This window comes from Platalea leucorodia (assembly GCF_965183815.1).
Source record: "Platalea leucorodia genome assembly, chromosome: 2".
Taxonomy (NCBI): domain Eukaryota; kingdom Metazoa; phylum Chordata; class Aves; order Pelecaniformes; family Threskiornithidae; genus Platalea; species Platalea leucorodia.
In genome coordinates, this window is record NC_138824.1 from 115,386,998 (window position 1) to 115,412,467 (window position 25,470).

Below are 25,470 nucleotides of genomic sequence, written 5' to 3' on the forward strand. Positions count from 1 at the left end.
TTTTATCCCGCGGCCACCGCGTGAGGCATTACTGCCACATTTAACAGCGATTGGTCATGGCCCTTCTCTTTCAGATGGGACAGTGGGCCTCTCCTCCCTATTAGCATCCCATGAGGGGGCTGCAAGGAGTCACAGCCCCTCGTCATTTGCTATACTGCTCCCAGCATTCACCCATTCATTCCCTCATGCTTAAAATAATGATAAAACCAATATTTTCCCCCTCACCGGTGAATTTTCACATTTAGTCGACAGTCCCAGAAATGAGTGCTCCCCCACCCCTACGAGGAGCAGGTACAGCACACACAAGGCCAGAGACCGGGTCACCCCCTGCTTCGCAGCCACCCCCACCGTGCTTTTCTTTCGCGATGGTCCCCAAGGAGGGGTCTGAGGATGGCACCCATCGTGAGGGCAGGCTCTGGCTCCCTCTCCCCTTGCTTTGCCCAGCAGCAATATTTATTAAATTCTTCACAGGACCTGCTCCCGGTGCCTGCAGGGGGAATGAGCACAGTGTCAATTAAAAGACAAAATGCCCCCTGCTCGGATCATTCTTTTTAAATAAAGCTGCTGATGGAGGCAAGTGGTTTGCAATGGCAGTAGTGAGCTTGCACCCACAAGTCCGTGGAGAGCTCACTGGCACTGGCTGTAGAGGCAAGCTCAGCTCCCTACCAACGTCATTTATAAACATATAACTCTCCTTAGAAACATACAGGAAAAAAATTGTAATGAGTGAATGAAAGCAAGAAAGCCCAGATGAGCACATGCTCAAATTTTTTTGCCTGTGGTATTCTGTTTCCTGACTGGATTGCAGAACCAAGTAGTGTCTGGGGTTTGCTTTCCTGTTTGCATTTCTAAATAGGAGCTGCTAGGGAACACCCTTATATTTGGCTTAAACAATGTCTATGAAAAGATTTTTTTTTTTTAGTTGCCCAAGCAGGTAGGGGGCAATTAATCTTGTCAGTCCCGCACCACCACATCCAGCCTCATTGCTGGTGAGTGCAGTTGGCTGAAAGGACGCTGAGCTGGTCCCTCCTGCTTGCTGTGGTAGCAAAGCGAGCCAGATACTGCATTACCTCTAGCACAACCTTCCCACCTCGAGCCCCATGGTTTATACTGCTTCTGCCTTGGAAAGCATCACGCTGGGGCAAACGCTGCCTTTTCCTGCCCTGTGCAACAGGACTGTAATCCCATATTATCTGCTGGAAGAAAAGAGGGAGGAGGCGGAGGATTAGAGGAGAAGGACCAAAAACCCAGCAGTGGGCAGATACAATGCAGGAGTTTCTTAGTGGTTAAGGAAGGTTTAGAGTCCTAGGAGTGGTTCTGCTTTGTCTGAGGTGCCAAAGGCCAAGGCCAAAGGACACACGAAACAAGCAGGGGCTGCAGGGACCAGCTGGAATGCAAAACAGCATCAAGTGAGACCAAAGCACATATCAAAACTGCATCTTTTATTTCCAGTTTTTAAATATTTTATCACAGGAATAAAACTGACTGTCAAATTTCAAAACCAACTCAGAGTTAACAGGAAGGAATGAAGAGATGCTGCTCGAGAGGGGACATTCCAGGAGGACTCCAAGTCATTTGTCTGGAAGCATTTCTTGAAAGTTTGGCAACCTTCCTCAACAACCTTGCCCTGGCGGTACAGGACAGCACACAACCACTGTGCCCTCTGCTCCCAGGGAGCCAGGCAGGGCACGAAACCCTGAGCCATCGGCTGCCAGAGGATGCAAAGCATCTCCTTGCTTGCAAGCCACTTCCCACCACTCCTGCACAGCAGCTCACTCATCACCCACCCTCCCTCCTCACAGGACAGAGGAGCCTTGCTGCAAAAGGTCCTCAGTACACCCATCTTCAGGTGCGAGAGTCACTGGTGTGATCCTTTGTCCCACCGCATGTTGGGTGAGCCGCCCCAGTGGTCACTAAGCGCCAGCCTTGCTCCTGCCCAAAGGCAGGTGCCATAAGAGCGTTCCAGGGGTTATATTCCCGCCTGTCCCACCCTCACGTCATCCACCTTCTGAACAGCGAGGGTCTGCCAAGCTGCAGGGTTGTGCTCGCTTGCCTGGGAGGCAGTGCTGCTCTCCCCTTGCCTTACAGTTTCCATACCTTCCTATAGAAACACAAGAGCACAACACAGCTCTTGTGTTTCTATAGCCCCATGCAACCGCTTCCCAGAGGATTAATTCCTCTTGGACCCAGCTCTGCATTGCCCTGTAGCCCCTTCAAGCTGCTTTAAAGCCTATGAAAGGACCCTGGACCTTCCCAGCACATGCTGCCCTCACACAGGACATTCCCTGGGCAAGGGCGCATCAGGGGGACGGAGTGCAACAGGGGCACTCCTGTGCTGCAGGGTCCGCACTGCTGCACTGTTTTCCCCCACAGGGCTATAACAGCTAAATATATATTTTATCAGCTGTTCTAATTTACATCACAGGCTGGACTTGGAAAAAAGGTGGCGATGGGGGTAGGTGAAGGTGGCCAAGAGCCCCGGCAGCAAAATCAACACCATCCCCTGACCCACCATGCACACACATCTCTTTCCCTCTCATACATTTACCTCATCCGAGTGAAATGTTCTCTATAAAAATAGGGCCGGTTTGGAGCTTTTGCTGTGATAAGTTACAACTCTTTCTAAGTTCACTCATGGAAAAAAATACATCTTAAAAAACATAGCCGAAAGGTTTGGCAGTGATCCAGCAAAGCCAGAATAAAAATAAAGAGGAAAAAACCCCACCACTGCAAAAACACACATTTTTCTTGCAGATGCTTTCATCAAGGCCCTAGGCACACTTTACAAACTTAAATTAAAACCTCTAAACCTGCATGAATAGAAAGCTGGTACTTACATAGGCCTCCAGTTAACGGAGCAAAAGCAGAACAGAAGAAGAAAGTGCCCTGTTGATGGACAAAGCTCTCTCTCTCTCTGCCCACCTTTTCCCCCCAGTCCACCAGACACAAAAATCTCGTGTTGCAGTAGAGTCTTCAGCTTTTTGCGTGCAATGGAGTGCCAAGGTGGCCGAGCGAGGGGCCAGCACGGGCTTGGGGGAGGCACCAAACCCAGCCAGGTCACTCACAGGGCTCGCACGGCTTATGGAGACTGACCCACATGTGCAACCGCTGCAGCAGGGTAGGGGATGTCCCACACCACCACCCCAGCACTCTTGTAATGAGTAGCAACCTAAATCAGTTAGATTTTGAGCAGAAGACTTGTCTTGATGAGGTTCATCCTAAGACACGTAAAGAACGGGCTGTCAAGCTGTCTGTTAGTGGTTTGCTGCAGTAACACCTGAGGAGGTGTGAGACACCAAGTGACAAGAAAAGGTAAAATTATTTTTAACAAGAAGGGGAAACTGAACACTCGCATGTTCTTAACTGCAGTCTTCAGTGAGAAACAGGGACAAAGTACTTACAAGCACCTAGAAGAATGCAAGAAAAAAGAAACTTTTTTTGGTTTGTTTTAAACAAGAACAGAGCATGTCAGACCTATCTAGTCTCCCCTGCAAGAAGGCTGCAAGCCTTGTGGGAAGAGGTAAGCAGCAGGCATCATGTATTCTTGACTTTACCAAAGCTTGTGAAGTATGCTCCCAAGGTACTCTTATGGGCACGCTAAGGAAACAATCCAAACAAAAACACAGAGGGACAGCATAAAATTGGTAGATAAACTATGTGCACAGATTAATTGTTAATAGTTTATGGTCAAAAATGGTTCCTTCTTTCTTTTCCCATGTCCTAACACAGCTACATGTCCTTTCTGTATCCCCTAATCACAAGCTGGGCGCCAGGCAGCCGGCGTACGGCTGGCTCAGAGCTGGTGGTCAGGAAACTCACACTGCAGCGGCACAACTCGCCTGCCTCCTCGCCTTCATCCAGCTACCACTTTTCATGAAACTTAGAGGAGTTTAATGTCCTGGAAGCATCTGCTTCTCTGTCAAAACAAACTGAAACTGGTCCATGAGTTAAAGCATTATTGAGACAGGACTAAGACAGACAGCAGGATCCTTCGCAAACTGGTGCAGAAAGCTGTTCAAGAGACCCATGCAAACGGTGCTTGAAATAGATAGGAAAAGTCAACAGCCTGAACACACAGCGGAGAAACAACTTGCTAGACAGCAAATCTGCAGGAGAGGAGCCTGCCGATTGCAAGCCAAGTGCAAACAGTGTCGTGCTGTCACATGTGCACAGAAAATCAAACATCCTACTGGGATGTGTAAATGGGACGTAACCCACAAGGCAGGGGGGAAACCTTTGCAGAGCGCCCCGCGTGCGGCTCTGAGCGCTCACGCCGTGGGAGAGACAGCTGGGGTCAGGACAGCAAAGGGAAAAGCTGCACGAGGTCCAGAAACATAACCCGCGGGGAAAGGCTGCACGAGCTGGAGCCAACCAGTACAGACAGAGGAGGTGGCTGAACCGGGAAACGGGAGCAGTAAGTCTTCAAACATGCAAAAAGTGCTTTTTCAAAGAGAAAGGGACTGAAGCAGCTCCCAGTCCCTTGGGATACAGGGCAGACAGCTTTTTCTAGCTGTAAGGAAAGTGAAGAACTCGAACAGATCATCTAGGGGGACTGTGGTGTCTCCTGCCCTCCCTCTGGTCAAAGGAAGAAGGTCCGTAAACATCTGCCATGATTTCCATATGGCTGCTTTTATCCAAGCATAGTGCTTTGAGCGTTGCCCTGACACCTGACCTTACAACTCGCTGGGACCATGGCTCACTTTGCACAATTAGGGGTTGGGTACCTTTCCTCTAATGCATCACCCAGCCAGCCCTCAGGTAGCACAGCTCTTCAGCCCTGAAAAGGTGAGTCTGAGCTGGATCCCAGGACATACAGCAGCTGCCCCACAAGCATACACATGGCTTTGCCAGGAGGAACAGACACCTTAGACAGCATCTTACTGGCTTCTCATGCCAAATTTCTGGGGCACAGCCTGCATATTACTCAGTGGCAGCTAGGAGGAGGACTCAGGTGGTTTTGCAGCTAGTGTAAGGGGCACATGCTCAGGAAGGCCCATCTCCAAGAGGGAAGGCACAGGGGTTCATTGTCCATCCAGCACGCAGGCCAGTAAGACCTCCTCTCTACCCAGGTAAGAGCCCTGGGGATTTACATATTCTCTCCATACTGCCCTAGGGCATAGTTGGGAGCCTGCCAGGATGTCAAGGCAATGGGAGGCTTGGTACCAGCTCTGCAGCACCTCAGCTCAAGAAGTGTCCCCAGTTTACTACTACATTACACACATAACCCTTTACAGATATAGGCTGCTCCTGTGCTGTAAGCTGCAGGTGGCTGATCCTGCTTGCATCCCAATATATTACAACAGTACAACCTGGAGGCGTCTGATGTGCAGCTTCCTGACTCACAGACAGCCCAGACACACGGGGCTGGATGCTGTCTTCTCCTACAGCAGTCCCAGCAAAGGAAGAAACTGGAATGTCTTTGTACAGTCATCTCCAAGATGGCTTGGTGTCCCCTTCTTCCTTCTGAGGTCTAAGACTCCATGCGAGTCCCTTTTTGGGTCAACAGGATTCCTTTTTTGTGGATGGTTGTGGTGCCCCTGCTATGGACTTTCTTCAGCCCCAGCCAGCCTTGCTCAGTCCTCATCTTCTTGTGACAGGTTTTGTGATGAAGACCCATTTTCCTTCTGGAGAAGATGCTCTTTGGGCACAGGCGCTCTCAGAACAAGGGGAGTGTCTGAGAGCTTCCCCAGCAAGGGATGGTCAAAGGCAAGTGCAATGCCTTAAATGGGACACCAACACTCCATTTCAGGCTCTGCCACTGGTTTTTAGCCTGCACACCCACATAGATTTTGTCAAGTCATCTAAAATAAGCAGCAATTTGATACTTTTTTGTCTCAGTGCAAAAAGAGCTGGTTTTTTCCCTTATACCTGTAGGGGAATAACACCACTTCCATGCGCACTGGGAGACACATACTGCAAGGACCTCAAATATACCACGATTAACAGAGTGTGAAATGGGTGGGCACCTAACCTAAGAGACAGGAACACCTGTTATGAAAACCCTGTTTGCTTAGTAATTCAAAGCTGCTTCGTTCCACTGAAAGTAAACACGCAATTTCAAAGACTCATTGCAAGAGCTACTGCAAAACAACAAAAAGCCCCTCTGCAAGTACTCAGTCCTCCTCAGCTGTCCAGCTCCGCTCCTTCAAGTTACATCTGCCATTATAGAGCAGCTAGATTTTCCTGACCTCTCCAGCCCCTTGCAGTTCCATCAGCTGGTCTCCTGTGACGTTGTCTTTTTTGCTTTTTCTGAATCTGAAGTACCAGCAGAAGCCAGCAAGGGCCAGGAGAAGGATCAGAACCAGCAGTAAGTACAGGATGAAGTTCAGCAGTGGTGGGGATGAGCAGATCTTAGAAAAAGCAGTTGACTCTGGAGGGAAAAAGAAAGAAAAAAAAGTGAGTGAGGCCCCAAGCTAGTTTGAGTTTCTGTCTCCTACTGTTTCTATAAGTTATTTTCTAATCATTTTCCCCCTCAGTCTTCAACACCTACCGATTTTTGAGAATTCATACTGGCTACCTGAGGAGAAGGGGGAGACAAACCAGGTAATTTGCCTCAATTTCTTGTTTTGGGAGGTCAGATAGGGCCCCAGCTCATTCAGCTGAAGCATCCCAACATAAACAGCACAGGTCTTCAGCTAACCCTTTCCAGGCTGGGCTCAGTAAGGAGAAGCCACGTACTCTTCACCGCCTGGGTCCCTGCCCGACACCCGTGACAGCAGGGTGAGGCAGAGGGCTGCCAGAGGCTGCACCAAAGAACAAGGAGGGACAAGAGAAAAGCAAAGGAAACCAGATCAGGGAGGTCCTGTCTCCCCCAGACACCTGCCCCTCCTTGCTTCTGCCTCTCTGCTATCCTATTGCAGCCATGCTGAGCTGCAGGCAGCTGTGAGCCCCATCCCCGGCAGCTCCTGCAGGCCAGCTCCCCAGTTGAGGCGGAGGCTGCCTGTACGGCTGGCAAACCCTCCACAAAAGACTGGGCTTGGTCAGCCCCATGCTAGCTGAAAAGCTGTTTGCAGTCTCTCCATTTTTGTCCCAGGTTCCTTACAGCCACCAACTAATCCTGGCCATCAAAATCTTCTCACTTGGCACAGTTTCAACATGACAGACTGACCTCAGATGCACCTGGCCTACCATGGAGGGGCATGCCAATTCCTTTGGGTCTGTTTTATCTCCCTCAAAGTGTTGTTCCTCAGTTCTCCTCCTTACCCAACACCTATGTGCAGATGCTTTACGCTTGCTCTGCAGAACCATGCTGAGCATGCAGGTCTGCTGATTTGAAGCTGTCCGTGGGGTACCCACGCAGCCTGGTGGGCTACGTGTGACCCTAGGGATGAACCAGCCTGAGGGCTACTCCTGGCTGTGAAACTGGCTTTTACCTCTCTACTTCTGAAGCTCTGCGCCCCATCCATATAGACAGAAGCATCGTTTACTCTCCTGTAGGAAAACAGCACAAAGTCTCCACTACATGAATGCCTCTGCAGTAGTAGGGAGGTATCCTTAAGGGCAGCATCAGGTATTAGAGATGAAGTTACTCCTGGTTCCAGGTACACTTGCATGTGGCTGTGTCCTTACCCCTTGCAAAACTCTGAAACATTGAAATCTGTGAGCCAGAGGGGCATTTTGAGATACCTGCATCACTGGAGAAACACACTCACACACACACACACACACACACACACGAAAGAGAGAGAAAAAACACCCAGCTAATCTCTTGGATTTTGTGAAAACCATGAAAACTACTTGGCCAAAACACTCATAAAAAAATTGGAGGAGAATTTTTCAGCAGTTACTGAGCAATTTCAGCAACGGTTACTCCACCAGTACCAGGTAACAAGAGACAGAGGGGGCTGATGAAGGAGAAATCTGAGTGCTAGAGGGAGCCGTGATGGACAGCAGCAGGAACATAACAGCAGGGGGATGAAGCTCTGTCAGTCCTTCCCTGTGCAATTAAATCCAGATTAGCTCTGCTGTAGGTGCAGAGCCATGTGAGTAGGCTCCGTGCCTGCCTGTGCCAGCAGCAGGCACAAGGGAGGGCTCTGCAGGGTCCCCCTGCGTTCTTCCACGTCGGTCAGCATTGCTATTTGCTGCAGAAGCTATAACCACGTGTGGGCACCCAGGCTGGCTTCGGGCATGGCAACTCCAGGGCTGAGGGCATGAGAAGAACTGCAGGATCATCTCAGCTGGGTGCAACATGGCTGTTTTCACCATTTATATTTTTTCCTCCATGTGCGTCATCCAAGCCTCCTATTTCCCCAAAGAGGCAACAAGACAGTACCTTTTTCCTGCCTGTTACCTCCCTAAAAATACTGTGTGTGCCTCACTAAAACCTTTGCTTATATTTATGTGAAGTTCTGTATGCAGAGTCCAGCTCCATTTTTGCATCCAGCATGCACCCCAACTCAGCCGAAGAGGACAGAAGCTGTTTTTAGAGACCTCACTGGAGAGGGACTTGCCAGAAAAATCACACCAAGAATTTTTTCCCCCAAACAGTTCGTGTTCTGGCCCCAATGGCATGACTGAGAGCAGGGGTTTGTGCCCATGGTCCCGCAGAGAGCACGCAAGCCAGCAAAGCGCTGCAGACACAAGTGCACTCAATGGTACCCTCTGGACCATGTGCCTCATGGTCAGAGCTCTTGGTGTCTCATCTGATCACCACCTCCAATGTTTACAATGCCAAGCACCTGGGTTTCAGCCCTGGCAGATTGATGGGACTGGGAATGGGATCTCATTGCCTCCCCCTGCCAGGCCCATAGCACGTGTCCCTTGAAGGGCTCCCCTCCCTCCCCTGGCTCCCAACCCAACTCTGGTGATCTCCCCAGCACTGACCCCTGCTGCAATCCCTTAGCAAGTCCTCCCAGTCCTGCTGCATCCTTGCCATTGCAGCCAGCATCACCAGCAGAGAGCTGCCATTATCCCCGCCGTGCACCCCAGCATGGCTGAGGGGAACCAGTGCGGGGTGAGCAGCCCCTCGTGCCCAGCAGCATTACCTGGCGGGATGGTGGTGAGCTGAGTGTACTCCGAGCGTGCCAAGGCTTGCAGAGCCCAGTCCTCCCCCTCGCTCTGCTGCTGCCACTCCTGCACCTGGCAATGATACACCCCGGCATCACTCTTCTTCACGCTGTGCATCGTCAGGCTGAAGTCACCGGCGGTGGGGCGGCGGAGCTGCAGCCTCCCCGCCAGGCTCTCCTGGGGGTACTCGATGGCACCGTCGCAGTGGAGGGTGAGCAGGGACCTGGTGTGGCCACTATCTTCCTCCCGAAACCAGGTGGCCGAGAGGCGGGCAGCAGGTGGGCGGGTGCCCCGCAGCAGGCAGTGCAGCGTCACCTCCTCGCCCTCCCTCACTGAGATGCTGCGGTTGGTTTTCTCCAGGTGCAGTTCGCGCTCTAAGGCAGGAGAGGCAAGCAGAAAGAGACATTGCGGTGTTGTGCTGCCATAGAAATACTCCTGTCTGCGCCTGCAGGCTGATGGAAATCTTCCAGAGTGAACCATGGGGGACTGGGATGGCCTCTTGGAAGACCCTCTGGCAGGACACCCACGGGCCCGTTGCGCCTGTGGCACATTCTCCCTGGGCTGTTCCCCCCCCCATCATCTCTGCCCTTTGTTCACAACCCTCTGCTGTAATACTTCCCTCCCCCTTCGAATAAGTGATGAGGAATCCTTTGGACCAAAAGCTATTTAGGAAGCTGGAATTCTCTGATCCACTTTATTTAGGGTTGCAACCATAAGCCAGGTCATGTTGAGAGAGAGGGAAGAACTGAGCCAGGGAGACCCACCGTGCACCCCAGCAGCGCAGTGCCCAAGCTGGGAGCAGCTGAGCATTCAGACTCGTTCTCTGTGGCTATGTGCAGCAGGGTAGGGAAAACTTTGTATCGTGCTTCAGGATGCTCAGGAATACCAGGAAAGGACTACTCTGTTCACAGCACTGTACAACCAACCAAGTGCACCATGCGTTGGAGGGAAAAGAAAATGCCACAATTCACTTTGTTATGAAGCATTAGACATCATCTGCCAGTGGCAAAAATACCAGCTTGGTTGGTTTGGGAGGATGTGATAAATCCTCCTAATTCCCTGTCCCTGAGAGGCACTGACACCTCCTGCATCCCTAAGTCTCAGATCCAATGCCAGAGCCGCTGGTTCTCCTAAGCCCTGACAGCTTAGGAGAGGGCTGGCGGGTGCCCCATCATAAATAGGTCCAACCTCCTCCAGCAGCACCTATGTGAGAGATAACCACTGCTCACCTGGGAGCTTGAACTCCAGCGTGGTCCTTCCCGATGCTCCCTCTCCGAGTTTGTGCCAGCTGTCCACCAGCCAGAACCATTCCTCTACCACACAGTAGTACCTGCCCTGGTCCCTGGGGTTCGCAGAGAGTATCCGCAGCCAGAAGACGTCGCTGGACACCCTCTGGCTCAGGAACCGGGACTTTTGTGTAGGAGAGCTGAACTCAGCCCCGTATTCCAGTATGCTGCTGTAGTCGGCCCTTACGATTTTTAGGGGGGTTGCATCTGCCGGAGGAGGAGGTAGGAGGTACCAGGTAACAGTGAACTGAGAATTATTCTGGGCAAACATGATCCTGCACTCAATGGCTGTGTCAGCACCACCGGCAATCTCCACAGAGCTCTCTTTCGTAGATACCTGAAGCTTGCTTTCTAAAATGGAGAAACAAAATAATCATGCTAGCTGCATCTGCCAATACAGGGATGCTGGCAAGGAGAGGAATAAGGCTGGCCTGAGAGACCTGCCGAAAGAGGAGGGAGGAAGAGGGTGCTCAGAGGATGAAGACCCATTAGGGGATGCGGGAGCAGGAGCGCTAAGGGAGGTGGGGGAAGGAGGGAAAGAGCAAATACACACACCCTTATTTGAACCATGGCGGGGAATCACTGGGTGCTACTGGGCAGGGGAGTAACGGAGGAGGCGCCTGGGGACCACGGGGCAGGAATGGGGGGATGGAGGCAGCTGCCGTGTTGGAGCTCAGAGGCAAAGGCTCTGTCTGAAGCAAAAATGTCTGTCTACCACTGCTCCTATTGGCAGGCTCACACATAAGTGACAAAACCAGCCCACAGCTTTGGAGGCTGTGAACAAGTGTCTTTTATCTCAGAGAGACTACAGAGCCTGCGTGGGTTTTGCTAACAGTCGCCATCTCAGGTGTTTGCTGTGGTTATTAAGGGGAAACCACATAACACGGTCCTGAACATCTGCTGTGATTATAGCCAGCAATTGTTCAATTTAGCGTCTCAAGACGCTCAGGAGAGGAGAGCTCTGGTGCTGCCTGCAGCTCTGCCCCCCGGCAGGGCACACGGTCGCTCCCGGCCGACGCGCCTGTGCTGCTCCTGGTTTGAGGCATCCCCTTCCCGCCACACATCACTTGTTGCTGTCACCTTTCCTTCTCCTCCAGCAGCAGAAAGGCTGCAAACTGGTCTCTTCAAAGGGCCTCCGACTGCCTGCATTTCTTCTCGGCCCTTCCCTCCGCGCTGAGACACCACCTCTGTCAGATGGGGCTAGCAGTCAGGTGAAGGACTACGCACAGATATCTACCCATGGGTAGACAGAAATTACTCAGCACGAGACACCATCAGGGTTCTAAGGGACTGTAGGCAGAGTTTCCATTCTCAGGATTTTCCTTGCATACGAGCTAAGCAGCAGGACGCCCTGTGCCACGGAGGCTGGGGGCAACTGAGCTCCCTTAAGCTCAGCCCCTGGGTGCTGGTTTGGGGACAGGCTGCAGAGGACATGCTGAGATGTCCCTGCGGAGCGTCTCAGCCCTGTGCCCTTGGCCGCAGGCTCAGCAGGGTGCTGTCCTCCGCGGCAGCTCCCCAAGGGATGCGACGGCAGCGGGTTAAGGGAGAGAGCCTGTGGACCAGGAGGGAGCTGCAGCTTCTCCTGCCGGGACTGATGGGGAAGAGGAACACCACAGGAGAAAGCCCACACATTTCCCCTTCCTTCAAGCATTTCTTCTTGAAACTCAAGCAATCCACTTCAGAGGCCATCACTGTCTCTCCTGAGGCCAGTCAATGCGAAATACCCCAACTGATGGCCCTTGACATCCCTGTGTATTGCCCCTGCCTCCATCTCGAATTTGCCAACAAAATCTCCCAGATCACATCCACTTACGCTGCTTTTTCTCTTTGCACCCTATTGCACTTCCTCCTCTTCTCTCCACACTGCAGACAGACACATTTTCACCAAAAGGTAGACAGTTTCCTCCATACTAGGCCTTGCATGTCCTTAAGTCCCAATAATCTGCTTACTGCCTCACCTCAGTGGTGAGGATTTCGGCAGTGACAGTCGCCAGGAGGTGGCTGCTCCCAAGGGATCAACAAAGTGCTGTCCTGCATTTCCCAGTGCACGTGCCCTGCTCTGAAGGAACAGGTAAGGGTAAGAACCAGAAGAGATGGGAAGGCAATCACCCTAATTAGGAAGCGGTGCAAATTCACCAGATCCACACACGCAGAGACCAAGTAGACTTGGGCATACTTAGGAACCAGACGCAAGTTGATGTCTTCCAATTTCAGCAGTGACAAGTGCACCCAGCCCAGAGCCAGCTTTAAGGAAGCACAAATCTTCAGAGAGGGAGAATCTCCCTCCTTGGAGGTATTCAAAACCTGCTCCGGGGCAACTGGCTCTAGGATGCCCTGCTTGAGCAGGGGGTTGGACCAGATGACCTCCAGAGGTTCCTGCCAACCTCAGCCATCCTGTGTTTCTGTGACAGGTGAACTGATCACACCAGAAAAAATAAGACACTTGGTTCTTAACTTCAGCTGCTCAGTACAGCAGGAACGATTTCAGCCAGCCTGCTGAAGTCCAGGAGGGACCCAGAAGTGAACTCTGCCAAAGGGAAAACTAAAAATGCTCCCAGGAATTTTAACTGGAGACTTTGCCTCCATTTCAAAGGCCACAGGAGAGGAGCAGGCAGGACCAGGGGAGGTGGTGGACATCAGGCTCAGCCTTTCCGTGTCAGACACATGGATGTGCCTTCCCCAGCTCCAGACGTCAGTGAGAGCATGCCAGAAGAGCAGCCCTGCCGCTCATCGCAAGCAGCTCTGCCACATCTCCCAGCAAAAAGGAGCTCCAGAAAAGTCAGGTGTGGGGCCATGCCAGACCAAAACGCGTGCCTCCCTCCAAGTGAGCTCCTCCTGGCAGCGCTGCTGCAGTCAGGCATGGGTGGGTAAAACCCAGGACCTTTCCCCAAACCCAGAGAGCCTGCCAGCACAGGAGACAGCAAACTGCCTGGGGGGGCCTCTGACTTGGGTATGGCCCGGCCTGACACCCCCTGGGGCAGAAAATACTCCAGAGAAGCAAAAGCTACTAGAGCTCAGAGAGGAGCCACAGGAACCACTGCTGTGAGCACTTGATTTTGATGAGAAAAATTGCTGTTACGCTCTCAGAGAACATCACCTCGAGAGGAAGCAGAACACTTACTGCAAAACCCCTTTCTTTCAACTCTAAATCTCCTCTCGTTCCTCTCGCTCCTGCTAAAGATCAATTACTGAAAAGGGCAGAGCAGCTGCCTGCGTTTTCCTTTGGCACAGAAAGACGTAGTGCTGTTTTCCCTTTCAATTTCAATTTAATTAACCAAGCCGAGCCTCTCACTGCCTGTGTTACTGTGAACCCTGCCTGCTGATGCCGCACTTTCTGCCCAGCCCGGGGGCAGCGGGACATGCAGAAGGGCACGGCTGCTGCAGCGACCCGTGCGGGCCAGCCAGCTGGAGGAGTGGCTGGTGCAAAGCCCCCCGTGGCTCACTCCAGAGCCATGGGAAGCCACCGCCGGCGGCTGCACCGAGAGGCTGGTGGAAGCATCCCTGCTAGGGCTGGGCAGCAACTGCCTGCCCAGGGCACTAATTATGGGACCCCACCAAGGGTCAGATGCTGAACTACCTGAGAAGTCAGAGACAGAAAGGACCTGTCCTCCTTCCCTGCCTGTTATGACCTTTCACGGACGTCCCTCCTGTCTGAAGCTACCAGATCCACCGTGGCATTTAAACTCCTGAAGTGCCGACTGACACCGAGTGGTAAATAAAGTGCCGAAGCAAAAGTCAAGAACTGGAGTATCTCTGCAGGCTCCTACTACGAGATTTTATATGCGAACAAACAGGCTGGCGATTTTCATAATTTGTAGCTTCATTTTCTGCAGCTTCGCCTCATCCCATTGCTGCTAGAGCCGGCTTCCTCCCCAGACTTATTCTCTACCTTCCCAAATATCCTTTGCTGGCTCATGCTGCCTTTCTCAGAGACACAGTACTAGAGCCAGCAGCCACCTCCCACTGCACATCACCCCCTCCCAGTTCCCACCAGCTTTACAACATTGCAGTATCCAGTAATGGCTGCAATACATTTGGAGCCAAATGTTTTAATATCTTGCTGCTCCGCTGCTACCATCTCCTCTGTGTAGATGATCTACAGTTACACCGCTCATCTTAATGCCATTTACATGACTAATGTACGCTCACAGCCGCTGTCTGTTGTCACCCATAGCCTCCCGTAGACCCCCCACCCCGGGCTGGCTGTAGCTCAGGTGTAACATGGGGCACCCCAGCACCCAGCTCCGCAGGGGCGAGGAAAGAGCAGCAGCGGAGCAGGAGGGAGAGCACCATGGAAACGAGCCCGAACAAGGAAGGGAATGTATCAGCTTATGCTACAGCAAACCCATCAGTTAAAAAACACAGAAAATGCATAATTTCAGTTCACTGGGTTGTGATCCCAAAAATCCAAGGATAAGAGGAAGGAGCACTTAGTGCATGAAAAAAGGAGCAAGAACTCTCCTTTGCTGGCAGAACAGACACTAGAAAAAAACCCAAACGTATTCTCCTGCCTGCCTCCACAGGCTCAGAGGTTTTGGCCGGGACAATCCCTTCAGTTCCTCCAGCAGCCCCAGCCGTGAGCGGGGCAAGCTGACACTGCGCTGCTGCCAGGGGTGGTGGGGAGCAGGCCCACGGCGGGCCGGGCGGGGGGCTGCGGTGCATTTGCAACATCTCTCTTCCATAAGAGGATGAGGCTCCCTGAGCGATGCTGGCAGGCGCGGCGGTGGCGCGGACCCTGCCTGCAGAGGTGGCCATAAAAGGGAACCCTGGGCAGGGCCCCCAGCCGTGCCGGGGAGGAGATACCTCTGCCCAGAGCTGCCAGCAGCTTACGGCTCAGTGCTGGCTCCCAGCCTGGCAGAAAGCCCTGGCACTTTCTCAGCCCACCTTGAATACACCAAGGGAAGCTCAGGGGGACAGACATTTCCCAGCACCATCTTCGGTGGCCAGTCTCTCTCCACCGCCCTCCAGAAGCCCACACCATGAGAGGCACCTCACAGCCCAGCATTCAGCTGGGCTCCTTGGGGGGACTATTTCTTCCCAGAAACAAGGCTTAAAATCCTAGTGGCAAGGCTGATCCCTATATGCTTGTCATAATCTGCAAACAAATAGACATTGCCACTCCCCAACACTGAATTTGCCTCCAGGAGCGTTGTCAGGAGCTGTGGGTGCTGAGGAAGAAAGAGGACAGGCAGCACTGTCTTGTGTGGCCCCAGGAGGTGACCTCTCTGGGGACACCCCAGCCATCAGTGGTCCTGGTTGCTCCTGGCGTGTTTGATGGATTTAAAGTCACAGAAGGAGAGATCTCTGCTGAAGAAGCGCCCATGGCACTGCTTACCTGGCAGCACCACCTTTATCCCCACGGCATTGGACCTGGCGGTGGCTGCCGGCTGGCCCAACGTCAGGGCGTTCCTCCTCCAGACCTCCACCTCACACTGGTACGTCCCCTCGTTGGCAGCCACGGCACTGTGGATGCGCAGCCTGAAGGAGGTGGCAGCCTTCGTCAGCTGGGCTTTCCCCTGGAAGTGTTGCTGCGCTGCCCCCCAGGCCACGGTGCCGTTGGGAAGGACCCAGACCAGCTTGTGGTAGTGGCCCGTGGGTGGGGTGGGCTGGAAAAGCCACCCCACAGACACCGGCACCTCCTCGAAGGTGTAGTTGGCGCTCACTTGGCAGACGAGTTCAAAACTCTGCCCATATCTGACGGTGGCAATTCGGCTTCTCAGTGTGACACGCAGACCGAGACCTGCTCAGGAGGAGAGAGCCCTTGGTGCTGGGACAGAAATCCTGCCCCATGCCACCTCGCCACCAACCTTCCCATGCAGCACCATCCCCGCTGCCCCAGCCACCACAGCCCCGTGGCAGCCAGCAGTCCGGCTGCTCCTCTGACGGTGCCGCTGCCCTCCGAGTTTCACCGTGCTCTTCCAGCCCCACGCAGTCCCTGGCCTCCCCTACCTCACCCCCCGCTCTCCCACCCCCAGCCCCCCGGCAGCCCTGAGTGCCCTCTGTCTTCCAGGCTCCCCAGTCCCACCCCGTGGCAGGGAGCCGGGGATCCTCTGCTGATGCTGCTGCCCTGATGCTGCTTCTTTTCACCCTCTACAAAAGCCTAAAAACTCCTGTGGCCCAACTGGTGCTCTCAGGCACCTGGCCCAGGAATAAGAAAGGAAAAACACCCTAAATCACAGCCAAAAGCTGCCTCTCCATAAAGGCACCCATTCCAGCAGTCAAAAGAAGAAATGGTGTGGGCATTGCATGCCAGGGAGGTTAGTGGCTCTGTACTCAGACAGGAGGGCAGGAGAAGCAATCAGATGTCAGCACCAGGGGTGTATCTCTGACAAAGGCCGCCGTACTACTCAGCAAGTGCCTTTGTTGAGCTTAATTACTGTAAGTAATTATGCTGCTAGAACAGACATTTTGTATTTCAAGTTAAGGAGACAGTCAGAAAGACCTGCTGAGCAAGCCACTGCCTTTTAGGTCTCTGGGCACTTTAGCTGTTGTGTCCACTTGTCTCTCTCAAAACATCTCACTCGAGCACCCTGCTAGAAACAGGGAAACTGAGGCACTCCAGGGCCAAGTGATCAGCCCCAGGTCACCCTGCAGCAGCAGCAGAGCTCAGGGCACAGCAAACCTCTGTCCTACCCACATGTGTCCACCTGCTCCTCCAGCCTTGCCTCCAGCATGTCCAGCTTGAAAGCCCAGAAACAGGGGTGGCCCAACTCACCCATGGAGCTGACTGTCACTGCTGTCTCCCCCTCCTCTGTCCAGCTCTGGCCTCGGGACCACTCCGTTGCTTCGCACCCGTACCGCCCGCCGTCGCCCTCATCCAACGTGTTGGGGATCACCAGGGTGAAAGCACCGGAGCCCACTTTCTCCAGCCGGAGGCTCCCCCGAGTCCTGCTGTCCCGGTAGGCGCTGCCCAGGCTCAGGGTGCCATCCCGCTCCATGGTGGCCACCGGCACCCGGGGACCCGGGTGCTGCGGTGGCAGGTGCCACCACTGCACAGACACGGGGCTGGTCGCTCCTTGCGCCTCGCAAAGGAGGATCAAGGCATCTCCCGCCAGGACCTGCGGTGTGCTGGTGGACACGGACAGGCGCATGCGGCTCTCTGCAAACAACAGTTACTGCGTGGGAGGGGGTGGTGTTATGCGCCTCAGAAAAAGCCAGAGATACTGTGGCATTAAATGGAGAGACTAGATAAATCTTGACATTGGAAAAAGAAAGGAATTTTTTTAAATTTTCAACCAGCCTTTTCTTATAACTTTGGAGAGGGCTTTGTGGGGTTGTATTTTTTATTTTATTTTTTTTTTCCTTCTTTAATGTCTTTCCTGAGACATGGATACATAAAGAAATACTTAAGAAATAGAGTCCCAACAGGCAGCTCCTGCTATATCAGGATAGCCATCATCTAGCTGTAGCAAGGAAACCAAGAGTCTCTTACACGCCTTTCTTAGAGTGGTTTCTGACAAGTCATCCCTCCAAACCAGAGAGAGCACCCTGATGGAAATGGCAATGATCCCCCCATCCAGAAGTACCTGTTCTGCTGGGTCGTCCTGTGATCCTCAGGAGTAGCAATAGGCATTGCTCACAATGTTCTGTGCCAAGGACACAGGAGGACACAGCCTGCCCAGAACTCTACCTATTTGGCCCAAAACTTATTGCAAAGAGACTGAGCTAAAGGTTTACACTTTGCTGACAGCTGCTGCATCTGTCATGCAAACGTTTGCCAGAGCAAGTGCTTTTCCCATTATTATCTGTCAAAATCTATGGCGCATTTGCGCTCTTACTGCAAACAGCAGGCCTGTTGCCCCTGCCAAGATGAGGGCAGACTTGAAGCGTTCCCCGGTCAGGGTTCACCACAGGTTTTACCCAGAAGAGCAGCCATTAGGATTTACTAACCTATTGGCTTCACATTGACTCGGATGCCTGATGACATATTGGTTTGGATGCTGTGAACGTCTCCAGGAGTCTTCACCTCTGAAACAGAGCAGTGGTACGTACCGTTGTCCTTCAGCCCCACCTCGTAAATGATGAGGACATAAACCACGTTGCTTTGCTTGAAAGCTCGGAGCTGCCTCAGCTTGGCTCTCTCCTCATATTCATCCTCCCAAATCAATACTCCATGGGGGTCAAACCTGGCCACTTCCACACCGTTGAGGAGCCAAAGCACTTGGAAGTGCCTGCTGCTGCTCTTCTGGGCTCCCACCACGCAATTTAGGTGCAAGGTATCCCCTTCAGAGAGGGAGGTTTCAGCAGCAGCAATGTCCACGGAGAGGTCTCTGCCTGTGGGCAATCAAAAGCAAAGAGGGTACTGGATGGCCCTGCCCATGCTTCCCTCCCACCTGGCAGCACTGACAGCTGTGCAGAGGGAAATGGGAGGGAATTCTCTATTGAAACATTTTGTTTCATTAGAAAAATGATCAGGATGGAAAACTCTGCCCATGGGGAGACAGTTGCCAGCTCCAGACACCAACCAGCAGTTGCAGGTGGAGGAAGCACCAGAGCCTTGAGCTGCTGAGCTCCCCGCTTTGGGGCAGCTAACCCCCCAGACCAGAGCACCCATCGGGATGGCCTCGGGCCACAGCCACCCCGCTCAGGCATCTGAACCGAGGGCTGCCCTAACCCAGCTGTTCTGCTTCATGTAACAAATATAACTTAAACCAGAAAGGGGCACCAAGGGGCTTTATCACTCAGTGGCGTGTTTAACTCTGCTGTCTGTGGTGGGAGGAGGTACATGGAGGGCTGGCATTCAAGTTGCTTGTCCGAATCTGATGCTGCTGGTCCCACATACTGCAGCCCTCACTGGCTGCTGCGGGATGTGGGCAAGAGATGCTCTCAAAGTTGGGTTAGTTCCTACAGAAAGCAGAAATGTCAAGACTTGTCGCAGCATGGGGAGGTTGGAGGGAAGCAAGAAGAGCTGGAGGTCATCTCCTAGCCCCCGTCCTGCCCCCCATACCAACCAGCAGCAGGTACCGAGCAAAGAGGGGGAGCACAAAGTCATCTTCTCCTTGTCAGACCCTCTTGAGCAGTCAGCTGCACCCAAGATAAGGACCCTGTCTCTGGGTCCTACGATACGATTCACCTTCCTCGCGGGGCATTCAAAGCCTCTGCCGCTAATGCCCCCTGGTTCCCAGCTTCAGCCCAGCTGGAGAGTGGCTGCTGGCAGAGAGAGACCCGTGGGGTGCCCTGAAACACTGCACCGTGACCCCGCACAGCGGTGGCACGACCGAAAAACAAGAGGCAGGACTGAGCCCCGACTCCCCGGGCAGGCCGCCTGGCTCATGCTGCTCCATCTCCTTGGGTCACCGTGGTGCCCCTCATGTCTAACAACAAGGGTAGGGCTATGTGCTGTAGTTTGGAGGTAAAACAGAGCAGCTCCCAGAGTGCCACTGGAAGGGCTCAAATAATTTATTGAAAGCAGAGTACCCTGTGAATTTAAACAATGGTTCATAAACAGTTTGCGAACAGGAATCCCAGCCGCTGCAGATATGTTTGGCATTCCCAAATATTTGCTGGAAAGTTTATAGAAACCGCTGGAGCAGCTGGCCATGGTCAGAGTGGTTGCCGGCTCCCAGTGCAACAGGGTGCTCAGTCCCACAGCCCAGGCTCTCCCACGGGGCACTGGAGGGAGCTCCCAGCCCCGCAGATGTGATGGAGGGCTCGTACGCCTGCCACCGTTTCCCTCTGGCAATATCAGCGACTCTAATACAACCACCACGTTGTCCTCTTACCACCATTGCCTCCCTTCTGCCCTTAATGGCTACCATAGCGCAAATATTAAACTCTGACGAGGTTTCTCTATTTCCAAGCAATTATGTGGCCCCAGTACCCGAAGCCACACACCACTGGTCATGATGAACCCTCTTAAACAAGCAGATGCAGGAAAGCACACCGACTGCCATTGCTTGCCAGGCAGCAGCATTGCTGCAAACAGTGCGTAGTAAGGGGAACAAAGCTTTGCCAGTCAGCCAGGTTTCTGGAACCGGGCTCCGACATTGGGAGCCTGCACTTCCCTCCCCCCGCCCGGTGCTTTGCTCCCCTGAGCTGCACACGGGGTGTTTGGTCCGTACCCATCGGTTTCTTTGGTTTCCTGCTCTGACTCACCACCCTCCCACGAGACACCGGTTCCCCTCACCGCCCCGGCTCTGCAGCCTCCTCCATCCGCCCCGAGGCACGGGGACATGGTACACCACCTCCCCAAGCATCTTTTCTGTGAGAGACTTGCTCCCATTTTATTACATACTACTGCCTATGCTAAAGGGCATCAACTACACACAGCCTTGCCTTGGCTCCATTGAGGTGAAACTTGCTGGTGGGACAGAGAGATTTTTCCCTTCCTCTGGACACAGCTGCCCACATGCAGCAGGGTGAGGGACTGCAGCCAGCAAAGAGCTTGCAGCAGGAGGGATGGTGGGCAGGGCACTCAGGGGGTAGCAGCACAGCACTGTAATCATCCCAGGGCAGTGGGGAGAGAGGGGTTTTCCTACCGGCCCTGGGCGAGGCAATTAAGAGCTTGGGGATGCCAGGAGCCATGGGAAGCTGCGGGGTAGAGGGAACAGGAGGTGCCTGGCAGGAACAGAGTGGAGCCAGGGAGGACAGGCAGCACTGGCAAGGGGCTGGTTTTCATACTTTCCTATTTTAACCCATCTCATATGTGGTAGCAGGTCTAAGTCTCCTCTTTCTAAATACCTAATACTACGTTTTCCTAGAGCATAAACCAGGAGCTTAGTGCACCCACTTCAAAGCACAGTCTGACCCAGTCTCATTGCCATCATATATGAACTACCAGGAAGAGACACAGGGATGGTCTATTAAGCAGCAACACCAGTTGCTCTGGAGGCCAGCAGACCTGTGACAGCACGGACAGACAAGCCACCTCCAGCAGACACCAGAGTCACGCAGCACATGCAGCGCACCCCCATGACCCTCGGTGCCCGTGGCCAAGGCGCTGCAACGGGCAGCTGACTGTTACGTACTTCAGTTTTTGAGGCCATGAGACCCTCGAGGCAGTCTAACACCGTGGTTTTCCACACACAGGAGCTTAACGCTGCCAAGGAGCCAGGCTGCTGCGGGCACACACTGCTCTCTCTGCTAACACCTCACGCGGCCCTGTGAGATTGCGTGATCGCTGCCAGCATCGGAGACTCAGCTGTATGAGCCTCTAAAGCAAGAAGGACCAACAGCTCCCAAACCAGGGGCTGCCATGGCCCTGAGCCCAGTCTGCCCCCTTCGTGCCCGACGGAGGCAGCCAGACCCACCGGTGGGTCCCTGGGCTGCGGTGGAGTCAGGCAAAGGCCACTGAAGGCTGCTGTTATAGGGCCCTCAGTGTGCAAAGGAGTTGGAGCCAACCTGTGAGTTTGCAAGGGCCTTACCCTGGCTCGTGACCATCAGCAAAGTCCTCTCTGTTTGCTTGCGGGAGATGTCCTTCCACGTCTCATCGGGATCCTGAATCCACTCGGCCGCCTCACAGTACAGCTGCCCCTGGTCAGACAGCTCCACTCCCCCGATGGAGAGCTTGTATGTGGTGTTCCCAACCTTGTTCAGCCGCACGTCCCCTGCCAGAAACCTCTGCGCGTAAGAGGGCCCTGGCCTCAAGACAAAGTCCTTGGAGAGAGTGAGGACCTCCTCGGCGTGGCTCTCTCCTGCTCCCTGAAGACGGTACCAGCCAACAGAGAGGTGCGTGTGCTGGGCGGTGGACTTGGACACCTCGCAGGTGAGCTCCACCGCGTCCCCTTCGGCACGGGTGAGGACCTGGGGCGCCATGGAAGCTGAGAGGGTGTCTGCGATCACTGGGCATGGGGGAGAAACACAGAGAGCAGCTGGTCACGGGAAAAATCATCTCTTGGCCTCAATGGGCAACCTGCTAGCCACTACGAAACCATGGCCAGGCCCTAAGGGATCTGACAGCGTAGGAGAAATATCTTTTGTAGCTGATTGACAAGGCTTCCATCAGCCTATGCCAAGATGCAAAGTGGTTGAAACCTCAGCAGGGAAGAAAGCACAGCGAATCTCTCTGCAGTATCCTCTTCAGTCAAACTACAGGCAGTATTAGTTAGGCAACCCCAAAGAGATTAACATCCAGCCCCTGTGCAGGCTGTTACAATACCAGGATGAAGGAGGAAACAGGGGTGAATACCAAGTGGAAGTACCATCCCACCATGTGGACTTGGTGGGCTTACAGTAGAGCCTTTCCCTTTGCCTCTCCACCCTGTTGCCTTCCCTCTCCCAATGCTCTGCAGGAGCTGCTACCTCCCCCCATCTGTGAGTATCCACCTTGGGTCAAGTCCCACACCCTGACCAGAGAGGACACCAACAGCTAAGGCAGAGAGCCTGAAAACTCCTGACCTCCTAAGTGCTTAGCTGTGAAATGCTGTGGCTGCATCAGGAGCTGAAGTTAAAGCTGGACCATCGGACAGCAGAGGCTTCCTCTCCCTTCCCTTGCCCTGGCTGGGAGACAACGGCCAGAGCAACCTGCAAAGGGACATCTGGGCATCCCAACCTTGGCCAGCCGGGGGTAGGATAGCAGTCCCACAGTGGGGAGAGAAGGAAAATTTGTGCCCACCAGTCCCATTAATCACCCCTTTCCCCAGCTGCCCCTCTATCAGAGACCCAGAGACAAGCACTTCTCCCCAGTGTAAAGGTGGGGACAGTGGAAGCCTGCCTGCACCCCTGCCCGGCAGGGAGCAAGGCTCTTTTTCAGGACCCACCTAAGAGCTTAGTCTTGGCGCTGTAACTGCCAAAGTACCTCTCGTCGGTGCTGGGCGTGTGGCACTCATACTCCCCGGCATCCCGGTCCTGCAGGTCGGTGATGTGCAGCAAGACGGCGTCCCCCTGCACCCGCTCCACGTAGATCCCCCGGCTGCGCACGCGCTGGGCGTAGACGGCATAGGGGAAGGAGGGGTCGACGGTGCTGACGATCTGCACCTCCCGCTCGGGGGCCGAGGGCAGGTAGATGGACCACTGGAAGTTCTGCTCCGCCGGGCCCTGGTAGCCGCTCACTGTGCACCACAGCGTGATGTGGGACCCCGTCACGCGGTAGAGGGGCCCCTTCTGAACAGTCACCACCCGTTGGCCAGTGCTCAAACCTGCCGGCAAAGCGTCAGCACATGTGGTGTTTGTAGGGGTATATGCTACCCAAGGGCTGCATGCCCAGAACAGCAGTGGGTCTGGATGTGCACAGGACTGCAATGTAATACTGAAAAGAATTGCTGTGCAGTCTCATTCTTTGAAGCACAAAGTCCAAGGGACTTCACACCCCTTGTAATCATCCTGTAACAACAGACCTCCAAACTTTCTTGTTTCCTAGCACACTGGGGGTCACACAACAGAGACCAGAGCATCATGGCCAGAGGGCTGTCAAGCCTGTTCATGGTTGGAGAGCATCTCTCAGCCAGCTATTCAGAGGGAGCGGCAACCAGGCTGAGATCACTGGAGGAAGTTTCTGGTGTGTTAAAATTAAGAGGATGAAGCACTCAAGGCCTGCACCAGCAGTGGGGGAAAGGGAGTGGGTGCCAGAACTGACCACTGCCAGAGACGGAGATGCAATGCAGAAGCCAAGGGACATGGGACAGCAGAGGGAACAGGCAGGCTGGGTGATGCAGAGGTGCTCCATGGACAGAAACCAGGGAGGGTGCAGGAGAGGGGGCCAGCAAGAGCTCCTCCAAAGGCAGGGGCCTCCGAGAGGCATCAAGGGCTCCCTCCATTTCTGCCTGCAGAGGGTTTGGGAGGGTGATGGCCACCCGTGCACCCTCCCCTCCCACAGAGCTCCCAGTGGTGAGTCACTCTGTCCTGGTGCCCAGCATGCATACCAAGCAATATGCCCACAGGATGTGGGCACTGCATCAAAAACCAACCATGGAGACCAGGCCAGGGAAGAGAGCTGGTGGTGGCACAGCCTAAGAAACCCTCAGAAACCCCCTCCCAAGGGAAGGGGGGGTGAGGTAACCCCCTCTGCACCAGCAGCAGCCACACAACAGGGGTATGCACATCCCCTCACCAAAACCCTGCCAGGGTCTGGGCTATCACTTTGAAGTGAAACCACGCTGCCAAAAGGAGAACACGCTGCTGCGCCTCTTGCCACAGCCACTGAGCCAGAGCAGCGCAGGCTGCGGCAGGGCCGTCCTCACTCCGCAGCCCCAGCAAGGTGCCCCGCTGAGCCACCCACCTGCAAAGGGCCCATCCACCCACTTCAGGAAAGCAAATCGGACAGGGAGACAGCCCACATCTCTGATCCATGCGGGTGCTGCTCCCAGCCCCAGGTGCTTTACTTCCCCCTCACCAGCCCCAGGAAAGCCCCCACCACCAGGCAGGGCACTCACCTAGGAGGAGGAGGAGGAGGAAGGCAGCTGCCAGGCACTGCGCCAGCCCCATGGGAAACAGCTCTGCTTGGGTCCTCTCCCAGAGGGGCAATGGAAGGCTCTCGTGGGCGATGGTGACAGCCACCCTGTTATTTTGAAAGCGGCTGGGAGGAAGCTGCCCAGCGGTGGTGGTTTCCTCTGCTTAGAAATGGCGGGGAGAGGTTGGGGAGCGGGGTGCAACAGCAGAGTAACACGCCTCTGGGAGGTGACAGCCGGCACCCCAGCCCCACACTGCCTGGGCAAGGGTGATGCCCAAGGCCCCTCCTGCTGCTGTGTGCGTGCCAGGTGCCCAATGCTACCGCTGTGGCTTTGCTGTCTGACAGCGGCTCACAGGCTAACCCTCTGCCTTGTGACTCCCGCCTTGTTGCATGGAGTAACTTGCTCCCTGCTGACAGAGGGGGCAAGGGGCCGGACCCCAGGGAGGGATGGAGGCAGATTTCCAGGGCTGAAGCTCCTCCCAGCTATTTATTTTGTGTAGCTGCAGACAGCAGTATGATGCCTCAGGTACAAGCTGGGTTGGCACAGCGCTTGCCGAGAACAGCTGACCAAGCTCTGCCTCGCAATGCAGTGGGGCACCCCAAGTGGGGTGTCTCTCCCACAGTACCCCCACCAGCCCATCGGCTACACGGGCAGGAGACCCTCCGTCGTAACAGTCAGCCCAGCCCAGGCAGTTTATTGGCTCTTGAAGGATCACCAACACAGCCAGAAATCAGCCGGGAACGCTCTGCTGTAAGCACATCCCATGGGAAGGCACCTGGATGCAGAGGATCCTGGACCAGCACTGCTTGCAGGGGTGGTGAGGCCGCAGGGAGCTGCACTGGGAGGGCTGA

General features: G+C 54.2%; 1 protein-coding gene across 2 annotated transcripts; it reads right to left on the bottom strand.

Moving 5' to 3' along the window:
- Positions 1–1,857: 1,857 nt before the first annotated feature.
- CD101 (CD101 molecule) lies at positions 1,858–24,737 on the bottom strand. 2 transcript variants are annotated; one of them, XM_082303823.1, is made up of 9 exons: positions 24,602–24,737; positions 22,991–23,368; positions 21,656–22,072; positions 18,183–18,566; positions 17,008–17,391; positions 15,628–16,032; positions 10,236–10,643; positions 8,985–9,380; positions 1,858–6,370 (listed from the first exon to the last, which is right to left on the bottom strand). In XM_082303823.1, the coding sequence occupies exons 1-9, from the start codon at positions 24,651–24,653 to the stop codon at positions 6,174–6,176; spliced, it is 3,021 nt and encodes a 1,006-aa protein (XP_082159949.1). In that variant the 5' UTR covers positions 24,654–24,737; the 3' UTR covers positions 1,858–6,173. The 2 variants fall into 2 exon arrangements, with proteins under 2 accessions (XP_082159949.1, XP_082159950.1); XM_082303824.1 differs by lacking the exon at positions 24,602–24,737 and having other exon boundaries at positions 23,029–23,113.
- Between the last annotated feature and the right edge of the window lie 733 nt (positions 24,738–25,470).

Bases quoted from the DNA above. Each gene is read 5' to 3' on its own strand.
- CD101 (XM_082303823.1), bottom strand. From the start codon at position 24,653: ATGGGGCTGGCGCAGTGCCTGGCAGCTGCCTTCCTCCTCCTCCTCCTC. The intron at 10,644-15,627 runs GTAAGCAGTGCC...TCTCCATTTTAG, and splicing joins GATAAAGGTGGTGCTGCCAG to AAAGCAAGCTTCAGGTATCT. The intron at 9,381-10,235 runs GTGAGCAGTGGT...CTCCTGCCTTAG, and splicing joins GCTGGAGTTCAAGCTCCCAG to AGCGCGAACTGCACCTGGAG.